This window comes from Cotesia glomerata, linkage group LG8 (genome assembly GCF_020080835.1).
Source record: "Cotesia glomerata isolate CgM1 linkage group LG8, MPM_Cglom_v2.3, whole genome shotgun sequence".
In the NCBI taxonomy this organism is placed as follows: Eukaryota; Metazoa; Arthropoda; class Insecta; order Hymenoptera; family Braconidae; genus Cotesia; species Cotesia glomerata.
This window is the reverse complement of record NC_058165.1, coordinates 5,468,336-5,481,940: the sequence shown is the minus strand read 5'-3', so window position 1 is coordinate 5,481,940 and position 13,605 is coordinate 5,468,336. Positions and strand designations below refer to the sequence as shown.

Here is a 13,605-nt window from a genome sequence, read left to right as displayed (position 1 = left end):
CATATAAAATTCTCGCTAAAAATATCGAGGTAATAATTTAAATGAGAAATTTATTGAAGAACTTACATAATTACATTTGGATAAGTCACTTTAGTAAATATTAATGAAAATTAAGGATTTATCTATTACATAATGTAAAAAAGATAATTTAAAAACCTATGTTCAGAAATTTAATTTCTTTTACTCGAATTTGTTAGAACAGAATTTTACAATCGTTGATAAGGTTTTCGATCGGTGAAGAAATTTTTAAGCACTAAAACTTGTCCAACAGTTGTAACTAATATGGCAATTGTTTCCATAATGGACCACCACAAAACTCTTTCGTTTAAATCTTCAGCTCGTTTACGCCCTTGAGCTTCTCTTAATCTATGAGAAGTTTGGAAGTCGACAATACGGACTAAGTTTTTGTGTACCTCTTGAGCCGAAGATTCCATCTGAAATTACAATTCAATAATTGTAAAAAGAAATTTTAATTGAATTTTTAATATTATTTTTCATAAGTAGATTTGGTTGTACCTGAGTCATTACTGTAACGTGCTCTTCCAATCCAGGAACAGCAAACTCGTCTCCAACTTGGAAATCCATGTAGACTAACTTATGAGAAAATGTTGAAAATTCATTACTGAAACATGTTTTATATTCTCCTGTCATTTGAGCAGTAAATGTGTGAGAGTCAAATTGGGTTTTTACTTGACGATAAATTATTTCTTTATTCGGTGCTTCTAGTGTTACATCGATGTCATATTGACCACCAGTTACTACCTGAAATATTATTTTTTAAATAATTATTTTAAAGAAGTAAAAAAATTTTAAGTTTTGATTATTGAAAAATAGAGGACATTATTTTTTTTCAATATCAGAAAATAAAAATCTTTTTTTTTTTTACGGCGCATTCATGGATGAAAATTTATTTAGCAGATTTTTTATGAAATTAAAGTTAACAGTCACTTAACAATTTTTTAATTTTACTGAACAAAAAAAATTGTCCCAAAAACAAATTTTAAAAAAATTGCATTTTTTATTTTTTTAAATTTCTACATGTCAATTTTTTTTGTCATAATTTCTTTGTTATAAAATTCTTAAAATTATCAAACATATTCTCAATTAATTTTCATGATTTTTTAATTTGTTATAAAAATAAATTTAGCAGATATTTAATAATTTTTAGAATTTTTTTTTAAATAAATTATGGCAAAAAAATTAGAAAAAATAAATTGAAATGTAGAAATTCTAAAAAATAAAAAATGCTATTTTTAAAATTAATTTTTTTTAAATAAATTTGTTTGTTAAAAAAAAATCTAAAAATTCTCTAGTGACTGCTAACTTTAATGTCATTAATTTTTTAGAATTTTTGTAACAAATCAATTATAGCAAAAAAAAAATTGATATGTAAAAATTTAAAAAAGTAAAAAAATGCAATTTTTTAAATATAATTTTTTTATTATTGCGATTGGTCGCAACTATTAAAAAAATCATATATAAATTTTTTAATTAATTTTAAAGCTTTTGTTTAATATTAAAAAAATTTATGACATTAAAATTAACACTTGATCATTTTTTTAATTTCATTTAACAAATATGCTCCAAAAAATTATTTTTAATTTTTTTTCAATTTCTAAATGTAAATTTTTTTGCCATAATTAATTTCTTAAAAAAATTTATAAAAATTTTGAAATATCTGTTAAATTAATTTTCTTAAAAATTTTTGTGTCATAAAAATAAAAAATAAAAAATTGACAGTTTTAATTTTTTAAATTTTAATTTTGATATATTTTAATAAAAAAAAAAATTGCATATAATTATTTAATAATACTAAAGTTAGCCGACGTTTTTAATTTTTTTTTATTTATTAATTAGAACTAAAAAATATTTTTTAAAAGTTGTGCTTACAGATTTTTCAAAGTTTTTACAAATGAAAATTTTTTTTAATTGTTTGTTACAATTTTTCCATTAAAAAAAAAAAAACTAAAAATTTGTAGATATTGGCTAACTTAATTTTTATAATTAATCTAATTTTTGGACATTAAAATATTGTGGACTCCATTTCCAAAAAATTAACAGTTAGTATAAAAAAAAAATAAAACAATATACATACTTGAAATTCAAGAGTAGCTGACGTGTTTTTTTCTATCTCCTGATAAAAACATTCTTTGGCATTGTCTGGCAATTCAAATGTTAATTCTACACTGCCCGCAAATAAAATAAATGATAGAAATGAAGTGACAAAAATTAACCTCTTAGAAAGATTCATTGTTGCATAATGTGGAGATAAAGTTTAAATCAATAACACATTAATAATTAATAATAATCTATAAATTATTATTTGATAATTAAATTGTAATCTTATTAGCTAATGTACAAAATGACTTAGCTACACCTTTCAAAATTATCACCAAAGTGTCAACGTTTACATTGAATTATTATCAGCTATACTTCTAACGTGGCCGGATATCACAATACATACGTAAACATAAATCTATATTTTGCGTTTAAAATACATGTCAGATCGATTAGCCAATGATGTAGTTCCAAACACTGGGTGTCATTTTCTATCACAATTTTTATTTAAAGATTCTTTTTATTTAAATTAAAAATATAAATTATTTAATTTAAGAAGAAGTGGATAAAAGTTTTTTCATTTCTCATTTTATTTATATAAATAAAAATGATTTTTGTTGTTATTGTATTTTTTTTTCAACGCTAGGGAGAGCCACTACTTACAACTTAAGGCGCATTCATTTTTTGGAGTAGCTCAAGCGTCAAGCGTATGTATGTACGTCATTTTTTCCATATGAAAATTAATTTAGCATAAATTAATTAATTTTAAGAATTTTGGAATGAATCAATTATGGCTAAAAAAAATTGACGAAGAAATTTAAAAAAATAAAAAATGTAATTTTTTAGACAATTTTTTTTTTTAATTAATTTTTAAAATTAATTAATTTTAAGAATTTTAAAATGCGTCAATTATGGTAAAAAAATTGACGAAGAAATTTTAAAAAATAAAAAATGTAATTTTTCAGAAATAATTTTTTTTAAAATTAATTTTTAAAATTAATTAATTTTAAGAATTTTAGAATGAATCAATTACGGCAAAAAAAATTGATGAAAAAATTTTGAATAATACAAAATGTAATTTTTTTTAAATAATTTTTTTTGTTAAATTAAATTTAAAGTGAATTTAAATTCAATTTAAATTTAAAGAAAAATTTTCAAGTGGCTGCTAACTTTAATGTCATACTTTATATGCGCTTGTATATTTAGATTAACGATATGGAGAGCAGAAGAAATAAAAAAATATTTTTAAAAAATTGCACGTATAGTTTTTTAAATTTTCCTCACATAGAATTTTTTTTTGTAATTATTTTTTTAATAAAAAAAATTATGAAAAATTGTCAAATGTTTGCTAATTTTATCTTCATGTTATTTTATCTCATAAGAATTAATTTTTCTTTTTAAAGTTCTATCTATTGTCTACAATTTGCGTGAAATACGATGAAATTTAATATTTTATATTTATTCTAGTATTCACTAGCTTATAAAAACCGAAAATGCACATGAAGATAGTATTTAGAGTTGTGCTTGGGGTCGACCAAAGAAGAAAAGTGATACCCCGCCAGACAACGAAGATTCACAGTAAGAAATTTTATTATTACGTCAAATATATTATTCATAAAAATTATCTAAGATATTTTTTATTTTATAATGAATAAAAATTTTTCCAAGAATTCGCACTCGAAATTTTTAAAAATTTCTAATAGAATATTTTTAAAATAACAATTAAATTAAAAATAATAATTAAATATTTTCAATTTTTATTTTTGGATTTTTTAAATAAATTATTAACAAAAAAAAATAATTGAAAAAGAAAAATAAATTGAAATAGTATATTACACACCTAGGGAAGTAAAGTAAGAAATGTCTCAGATCACATGTAATTGTTGGCCGAGGCGAAGCCGAGGTCAACAAACATGTGATCTGAGGCTTTCTTATTTACTTCCCGTGGAGTGTATACTATTTTTTTGTCCGACGAAGGCGGAAAGCGGCAACTTAGTTTAGCGCAGCGGGCCGAAAGTTGACGCTTTCTGCCCGTCGAGCAAAAAATAGTATATTACACACCTAGGGAAGTAAAGTAAGAAATGTCTCAGATCATATGTAATTGTCGGCCGAGGCGAAGCCGAGGTTGACAAACATGTGATCTGAGGCTTTCTTATTTACTTCCCGTGGAGTGTATACTATTTTTTTGCTCGACGAAGGCAGAAAGGGGCAACTTCGTTTAGCGCAGCGGGCCGAAAGTTGACGCTTTCTGCCCGTCGAGCAAAAAAAGAATTTTCGGTCGCGTAGAGGAGGTATCGAATGTTACGGATTGATCTGAGTTCGAAGGCTCCACACTGCCAGGTAATACCAGCCGCTCTGGCGCTATGATTTTGTAGCGAGTGGAGAAGGAAGACCACTCTTCATGGTTCGCGCGAATGCAGCCCCCTATGGGAGACTATCTTCAAGATCTGCGCTTACTGATGTGGGCAATTTATGATTGCCATTTTAAGAATTTCGAAGATCAACATCTTTTGGCGTTGCTTAGGGATGGAAACATAAGCTTAAGTATCGATTCTCGATTCCAATTCTTTCTTCAGAAATTTTGATTTTCAGAATCAATTATTCAATTTCAAGAATCGATTCTTTTATATAGCCGATTCTAAATGAATTGTTTTTTTTTAATTAAACTTTTATAAATTTTTTTAATTTTAAGAAATAAAACTAGTAAAATAAGGTAGAAGGTACAATAAAATGCAAATTTATAAAATATTATATTTTATTAAAAAAGTAACATTTGAAAACATTAATAAAATTAGTGTTTTACTACACATCCATTGTTACGGTTAGAAATTTTGCTCAATTTAATAAGTAATTAAAAATATTCCTACTGCAAGACAATTGGATTAGAAGGATTTAAGAAAGTAAAAGAAGAAGAGGACTTGGTATTGATTAAAGGAGTGCTGAAAAAGGAATGGACATAGGTCGAAACGACATTTGTGTAACTGTCAAGTATAGGAGAACAGAAAACAAAGGAAGAAGCTTCACTCTAAGGTTAAGGGTGCGACATGTCACCAGGTATTCACATGCGCGAGATAAGATCAGAACTCCAGTAAAAAGAAGAGCGCAAACGTTGAGTTTACCACCCTAATGAGGACTGACCAATCAATTTCCGTCATTCAGTGTGTATTAACGGTGAGAATGTCGAACAGACCTATTGTGTTAAAGGTCTTCCACGAACAAGACGGACACAACTACAGAATTCTTAGAATTCGCAGGGGTGGTACCTCTACACCAGTCTAAAGTATGTAACCTGGGGAACACACTATCATCAAGTCCATCCCTTTGCAGTGTTATAAAATGCAAGCATCGGACTGCCACCAGTCAGTGCGTCGGGAACTTTTAAACTACGAGGAAGCTCTCAGCGAGTGTAGTACAGTACACACAGTAAAAATTCAATTTCGGGAACTCTTTTGTCTTGAATAAGATTCCAATCAACCAAATTTCAATTTCTAATCAACATCTACTTATTTCCACCGAAATCAAGCATCGATGTCGAAAATCAAAATTAAAAACAACAGTGTTGATATCGAATTAAACTCCATCACTCATCAACCCGAGCATTGAGGTTGACAATCAACTTAGTGTTTCGTGCACTCAACTTCGGAGGACCCTCCAGTTTCAACATCTCCACCCTCTAGACGAATCAACGCCAAGTTCGCTGCGACATCACCTTCAACAACGAAGACGACCTAAAATCCAACTTGACGCAATTGTTCACTGACCAATTCTAATCGTAACAGCCCAGTAGAGAAGTGTTCTGTAACAACATCCTGAGTGTACCAGTTATAAATAAAAACACCTATTTAATATTACTTAAATCGTACGTAAATTATTAATTTCTTTCTTTAATATTTCATTTTCTCCTCCTTTCCTTTTTCCAACCGGTTCTGATGGTCATCCCTTTAGCGTTAATTAGTCAATAAGTTTCTAAATCAAAGAGATCTGTCAATAAGTGTGACTGCCACTCCCAGGGTAAAGGCATTTAGTTGTCTGACCGCAAAAACAAGCAGTCGATTACGTTTGTGTCGTCCCAGGACGTAACACTGATCCCTTTTCTTTATTGTTTGGGCCGAAAGGGCGATGAATCTCAAGTATCTGAATGTTTGAGAACCTTCTATGGAGACTATAAACTGTGTATAGACTCCATAGTTATTTCACATGCCACGTAGCTAGCTGACTAATAACTTTTCTACCTGACACATTATATGCGGGTACCCGGGTACCCGGTTATTGAACGAATGGTGAAAGTTTGGTCATTGACCGGACGGTTAAATACTAAGAAATGATGTTTAAATTAAGGTAGTACCCTCGCCAAAGTCGTTTTCTTAGGATTTTTTTTTAATTTTGGTAGATTAATTTTCATATAATTCTGCGTCGATTGGCGTAATTTGAGAATTTTTTACCATCTAGTTTCCGAGATATTTAATTTTAAAGTTTGAGTTTTGAACGCTCTTATACATTACGGTATACGGGATATCGAAAAATTTACCTACAAACATTTTTATATCTTAGAAACTTTTCTTAGGATCTTTTTAAAAAACTAGAGTAACGTTAACTAACAACTAAACAATTTAAAAAAAAAAATTCATTGATAATTACCACACAGTTTCAGAGATATTTATTAATAAGTAATGAAAAATTTACCAGACTTTAACTGAGGAGGGGATACGTTAATAAAGCTGTGGCAACAGCGCAAGTTTTGTTAGCCGCGAAAGAAGTATGAGACGCGCATGCGCTGACAAATTTGAAAAGTTTAATTTACGTTAGGTGTAATATTATAGTTATTAATTTTATTTATTTGAAAAAAAAAACTATGATTATTTTATGAAAATAAGTATTTTTTTATGATACTAAAGTTAGCCAACATTTTTAATTTTTTGACTTTTTTTTAATAATTAAATTAGAAAAAAAAAATTTTTTTATATTGCATTTACAGTTTTTGAAGTTTTTTTCAAGTGAAATTTCTTTTTTATTTTTTTGTAATCATTTTTTCAATAAAAAAAAATTCTAAAAATTTTTAAATGTCGGCTGAATTAATTTTAATTTTTTTTATATTTATTAAAAATTCAAAAAGTTAACAATTTTAATATAATAATATATATTAATCTTTCAATGTATGTAAATAAATAAATAAACGCATGTATCAAAACAGAGGTAAGTCTACAGCCAGTCCAAAACACTACAGTATAACCACTATAAAATATCTTAACGCTCACGCAGTGTTGCCAGACTTTTCAAACGATCAGTATCTCCTTCGTGATTGGCTGAAATAACTTCATAAACAGCAAAAAGTTTTAGGCTTGTCAATAATGGCTATCCGGTATGTGTACCGTACACTCTGGCATAAACTTTTGACGACGGAAGTCGCGAGGGTAATACCTTAAAAAATGATTTCTTAAATACAAAGAAATCTTCTTAAATGCTAAGAAATCTTTGTATCAGTGCTCATCAAATAGATCTTCGATGTCTTGATTCGACATGGCTTTCTGCAGATCAATGTCTGCATTGTCATCATCATGATCTTCCCTTTGACTTTCTGTAGTGTTCTCTTAAAATTGTCGTTCAGAAATCTGGCAATCGGCTTTTCTAACCCACTGATTTTGGATTAGATGAATAAGCCTCGAGATTGCTCCTCTGCTAAGTCCTCGGACTGACTGCTCCAGAAGAAGTCTGGAGATAGAATGCATGTTAAGTAATTATTGCAATAAGTTTATAATAATAAATTTTTATCAACGTTGCATCTCAGGTTGCCCCATGAGAACATCAATGCAGTCCAAATTCCACAACATAGACTTTTTAGTCTACTGAGCTGCGTTGACGTTTGAGAAATCTCTTATCTTGAGGTATTTCCGTTACGAAATACCTCGAGCCTCGAGTAATAATTAATCAATTTAAATTTTAATTTATAAAATTCAAAATATATTTAAAATTTGCCGAAACGTAAAACTAATATATATGATAATGATGCACTTTAATATTCATTGTTTATTTTCCATACACATTTATAAAAATATTATGTAAATAAAATTTTTTGCCCTCCGGGCGGAAAGTGACAACTTTCGTCCCGCTGCGCTAAACAAAGTTGCCGCTTTCCGCCTTCGTCGGACAAAAAAATAGTATACACTCCACGGGAAGTAAATAAGAAATGTCTCAGATCACATGTTTGTTGACCTCGGCTTCGCCTCGGACAACAATTACATGTGATCTGAGACATTTCTTACTTTACTTCCCTAGGTGTGTAATATACTATTGTATTAATTAATATTTAAAAAAAAACTAAGTTATAGATACAAAATTTCTTCTTTCAATTTTCCTCAAGTATTTTATAATGTAATTGCTTCTTTTATCGGTAAGCTATCCCTAGCGGTTTCGGTGCCACCGATAAAACTCTGAAGAAACTCGTCCGAAACTCAGCATAACGACGGAGTATAGTCAGCGCATATGGGGAGTAAACTCGGAGTATTGTGTGCAGTTGTGACACATAAAGACGATAGTGGTTAATAGGTGTTTAATTGAGATCTTTACGGAGTTTGGTTGGAATTTTGCTGGTGTTCTCATGAAGTTTTCCTCGAGTTTTATCAGTGTTTTTACGGGTTTTCTGTCGAGTTTAGTCAGCGTCTTTACCGAGCTATTGTGGAGCTTTCCAAGAGTATTTTGCGAGTTTCATCGGAGTTTTTCATGGATAATGAATGAAAAACCGAAAAAAATAATTCGTACAGACCGGGACTCGAACCCGGACTATTTGATTTCTAGCCAAGGGCTCAATCGGTCAAGCTATCTTAGACATTATCAGTATTAACTATTTAGTCACATAATAAGACTCACCAAGTAATAAACAACACTGTCTATCTTACGGAAACCGAAAAAGTTTTGAATCGATTTATGTATTGATAATATTCTAATTTTAGTTATGATAATATTGATTCAGTGTAACAACTGTAAACTTTTGACAATTTCATTATGATGTCATTTTTTTTATATATCATATATTTTACTTATAAACTTCATAATATTTATTAAATAACATATTCTATGTAGATAAATATATTTCAACTTGTAAATAAATAAATTTGTGGGGGTCATATCTTCCACTAATATTTCTATTCGCTCACTCACTAGCCATTACCTCCCAAAAATTAATTAATAAAAAGTACACCGTAATTGAAAAATGATTTATTTATAGTCATCTTTGTGAAATTAAAATTAATTTTCATGCCGTGAAGTATTATTAATTGCGAGTAAACTCCACAATAACACTACCAAAACTCCGAAAAAACACCAGCGAAACTCTTATAAAGCTCCGCAAAACATTGAAAAAAACTCGACAAAAACTCCCTAGCAACTCCGAAAATACTCAACAAAAACTCGACGAAAACGCCAAAAAAAACTCCACTGTAACTCCGAAAATATTCGACAAAAACGCGAGGAAAACTCCATAGCGACTCCGAAAAAACTCGTCTAAAACTTCTCGAAAACTCCAATAATACACTTTTGTGACTCCGTGTCGTAACTGCACACAATACTCCTTGCACACACCTCTAAAACTCCGCGTAAACTCCGCTTATACCCCGATTAAACTCCAAGAGGGAGTATACTCCATAGTAACTCCGCGTAAACTCCGAGTTTACTCTGAGTCGTCGATACCGCTAGGGATATTAGATCTTAATTTTTTAAAGAATTTTTTCTCAGATTTTCATTAGAATTAAACATAAAAATTTTTTTATTTAATTATAATAATTATAACTTAATATTTTCAAATGTATTGCATCAGTTGAAGTAATATTTTACTTGGAATAGCTGTATATCTATCATTTTCCCCTTCTTTCTTGTTTCGAGTATGTAGTTTGTACAAAAATGATACACATTGTTGCTTCTACGTCTATATAAAACGGACATGCGTCAATGAACACAGTTGAATTTTTTGTGTTGAAAAACTACAAGTGATCTTGGATGAGAAATCGAAAATAAATCATTTTTTAAATTTATAAAATTTATCTAAGTACGCCTGTAAAAAAGTTGCAATGTCGAAAAACGGAATCATGTGTTCACTATTTTTTGTGAATATTCTTTTTTCTATTTTTATTATTATTATCGCGGTGAGTATCTTTTTTTAAATCAATTATAATAATTTTGGAACGTACTTTGTGTGCGTCATTGTGTATGTCAAATTTTTTTTCAGTCTTAGTAGATAGATTTTACGAATTTCATAACAAGTAAAATATTTTGCAACCACGCACACTAAATACGTTCCAAAATCATTTCTTTAATTTTTAAATTTACAAAAAAATTTTTTTTAATTTCCGAAAATCATATACAATCATATCGGTTACTTGGATTTTTTAGTATTTTGATTTTATATCTTTTTGTAAAGAAAAAAAAATTTCTTTTTTCTTAATAGTCTTATGAACGTGGACTTGGCGCGATTTTTTACAGTGAAACTGTTTTTATTCGGATTCAATAATACTCTGATCGATTTAAACGAATAATAATAATTATCGATGACTGTAAGATAAGAAAATCACGCTATTTGAAAAAAATATAAATCAATATAATAATGACCTTCAATTGCTTTAATTAATTTAATAGTACTAATAATAATTACTATTAATATTATTTTTGATTAGAATCTCAAGTATATTTTTTAAGCAGCTATAATAATTTATTACTAAATTATTCTCAGAATAATAAAATGTTCATACTATAGTATTTATATATATATTTTTTATATTTATTATTCATTATTAATATATATTTATATATTTTTTTAAACGCGGTAATTTTACCGCGTTTATACTGATATAATTAAAGATATAATGCTTTTTGGTCTGGACTAAAATAAATGATAATAATAGTAATAACAGAGAAATTAATTTATCAGCCTCTTAAAAATTATTCATGATAATTTATACTATAAAAAAAAAATTTTAAGCTATTGAAAAATAGTAGTAAAGCAGCATATTTTTGGTATTTTGCCGGTAATAGAAAGTAGGGATCTTCTTTTCCGGTTTTTTGCTGCAATAGTGCCGCAGATATACAGTAAATATGCGGTACATTTACGGTTTAAATGCTGTTAATATACCGTAATTTTTCTATTGTAATGCCGTAAATATTTTGAATTTATTTCGTAATTTTTTCGTAATAATTCGACAAAAAAACTGGCTAAAATAACTGAAGTATTACGGTAAAAATCCAGCATTTATATCGTATAAATACCGAATCTTTACGGCATTTCAAAAACCGCGAGGGATGTTAACTCTTCAAATAAAACAGGAACTCGTTATTTAAAAGCACTTGTGTCTACCTCTGGCGTAAAATTTAAAAAATAAAACTTTAATTAAAATAACGCGCATTTATTGAAGCTTATAAAATTTATTTTTTTTTTTTTTACTAAACATTCAAGTTTTATCATAGAAAAAAAAACAAAAAAAAAACGTAAAAGTACATTCAAAAAAGTTATTTCAAGAGATTTTTCAGCAAAATTGAATATCTCTTCATATCTTGAAAATATTTTAAGGGAAAAACAATCCTAAAAGGATTTAGTATCATCAAAGAAACGTTATTGTAATTGTAAAAAAATAATTTTTTAACATTAAATATCTAACAAATCTTTATTAAAAGTCAATAAATTTTTCATTAAATAATCACCATTTTTTTTTTTTTAACTGTAAAGATTATTTAATCGTTATAGTGAATGGACTTTTATTTCCAAAAAATATTTCATATTTAATTAATAAATAAATTCTTTCTGAAGAAATAAATTTATTAACTGTTAATAAACCTTTTTATCATTTGAATCAAAATTATTTTTGAGAAAAAAATCAAGCTGGCGCATTATCAAAAAATTATAGTGATGTTTTTATATAAATTTTTCGTTTTGTAATTTTGACTCCCCTTTCATTTATCAAAAAAAAAAAAAACCAAAAAACGAAGGGTCTAGTCTATTGGTATGTTCGGTAATTTTAATTACAGAATTTGAGTTAGAAAATTTTTTATAATTTTTAGTTGCATTCCCGAAAATTTACCGTAAATTTTAATTAAAAAAGTATAGAATTAAATACTTTATCCAATTACTGTAAAAAATTTAATTCAAGACTTGAATTCTTTAACTTATTAATTCACCACTCTTTATTTTATATTCTAGTCACCAGTTATTAAAATGAAGGAAGAAAATTGTCCAGATCCAATGGAGCTATTGCAAAATGAGCTGAATTTGATAAAAGGTGAAAGCAATTTTCATTTTAATAACATGAGCAAAATAATGGAAGAAGAATTTTATCACAATAAAACATGTCTTTATCAATTCACTGGAGCGGTAAGCTATTTAGAATAATAACTAATCTTTAAATTGGTTGAAATCTTAATTAGCAATAGATATTTTTTTAATTAATCAGATAAAATCTGATAATTCCATGGACTTGCCTTCTCTTTTGGGTTTCGACCCAGCGGGTATAGCAATATGGCCAGCAAATTCTCCAGTACTAGAATTTATAATAAATTTCGGCAGCTGTTTTCCGATAAGTAAAAACTATTATTGTAAATTAATATTGAAGAAAATTCTACACGTGTTTTGTAATTGATATATTATAAATAATAAAATATTTTTTTGCAGAAAGTCATCGTACCTCAAAAGAATCAGTAAAAAAGCTTATGGCTTGTATAAATGCAAACAGTGAGTTATATCAATGTCCAGAAGGTTTCAAAAGAATGGCCTTTAATTAACTTAACTACTAAAGATGTACGAGACTCAATATCATTTGAAGAATATTCAAATTTTTGGAAATTTAAAAAAATGTATATGTTATTCAAAATAGAACAGATGATAAATAAGAATTTTTAATACCGTGGTATAAAAAATACAAAATAACATTGCTAAGTTGATAACATTTATGGAAATGTAATTCCATATGTTAACTCAACAAAGCATCTTGGGGTGCATATAACAAACAATCTCTCATGGGATATTCATGTGGCTCATACCTCACGTAAGGTCTATGGTACACTTAACAACCTCAAACATAGGAAGAACATATTATCCACTGCAAATCGCAAATTACTAATAATGGCCTTAATTATGCCAATAATTGACTATTGCTCTTTGGTTTTGATAGATAACTCTAAAAGACTGGACTATAAATTACAGCGCTTGATGAACAACGGCATCAGGTTCATTTTCAATCTGAAGCGTGATGATCATATTACTCCTCATCGTCGCTCTCTAAAATGGCTCTCAATCAAATCGAAAAGACTGTATCTCTTAGCTTGTTTTCTCTATAAACTATTCAGTTCTGGTGAACCAAATTTCCTAAGGAGTCTTTTTATTGAGGAATCACAAGACATAAGACGTTCGGATAGGTTGGCTTCAAAATACAACAATATTTTGTTCAGTATTCCGGGTTGCGGTCAACTAGTCAGATCGACAACATTCCAAATTATTAAGACTCTAGAAAATTTAAAATTCCGCTACATTCAAAGTTTATAAAATACATTAGCTTAAATAGAATAACAGCC

The 13,605-nt window shown here is 28.2% G+C and overlaps 2 protein-coding genes across 2 annotated transcripts; one reads left to right on the top strand and one right to left on the bottom strand.

The window, feature by feature from the left end:
- Positions 1-33: 33 nt before the first annotated feature.
- LOC123270551 (transmembrane emp24 domain-containing protein 7-like) lies at positions 34-2,444 on the bottom strand. Its single transcript, XM_044736661.1, has 3 exons — positions 2,096-2,444; positions 517-762; positions 34-434 (listed from the first exon to the last, which is right to left on the bottom strand). Exons 1-3 carry the CDS (start codon positions 2,249-2,251, stop codon positions 207-209), a joined length of 630 nt encoding a protein of 209 aa, XP_044592596.1. The 5' UTR covers positions 2,252-2,444; the 3' UTR covers positions 34-206.
- Positions 2,445-9,941: 7,497 nt separating this feature from the next.
- LOC123270285 lies at positions 9,942-12,934 on the top strand. The gene is made up of 4 exons (XM_044736279.1): positions 9,942-10,193; positions 12,239-12,409; positions 12,489-12,615; positions 12,707-12,934. The coding sequence occupies exons 1-4, from the start codon at positions 10,119-10,121 to the stop codon at positions 12,814-12,816; spliced, it is 483 nt and encodes a 160-aa protein (XP_044592214.1). The 5' UTR covers positions 9,942-10,118; the 3' UTR covers positions 12,817-12,934.
- Positions 12,935-13,605: the final 671 nt, after the last annotated feature.

Coding starts and splice junctions, on each gene's coding strand:
- LOC123270285 (XM_044736279.1), top strand. CDS start 10,119: ATGTCGAAAAACGGAATCATGTGTTCACTATTTTTTGTGAATATTCTT. Junction 10,194..12,238: donor TTTTTATTATTATTATCGCG/GTGAGTATCTTT, acceptor TTTATATTCTAG/TCACCAGTTATTAAAATGAA. Junction 12,410..12,488: donor TTTATCAATTCACTGGAGCG/GTAAGCTATTTA, acceptor TTAATTAATCAG/ATAAAATCTGATAATTCCAT.
- LOC123270551 (XM_044736661.1), bottom strand. CDS start 2,251: ATGAATCTTTCTAAGAGGTTAATTTTTGTCACTTCATTTCTATCATTT. Junction 763..2,095: donor CAGCTACTCTTGAATTTCAA/GTATGTATATTG, acceptor ATAATATTTCAG/GTAGTAACTGGTGGTCAATA. Junction 435..516: donor ACGTTACAGTAATGACTCAG/GTACAACCAAAT, acceptor TTGTAATTTCAG/ATGGAATCTTCGGCTCAAGA.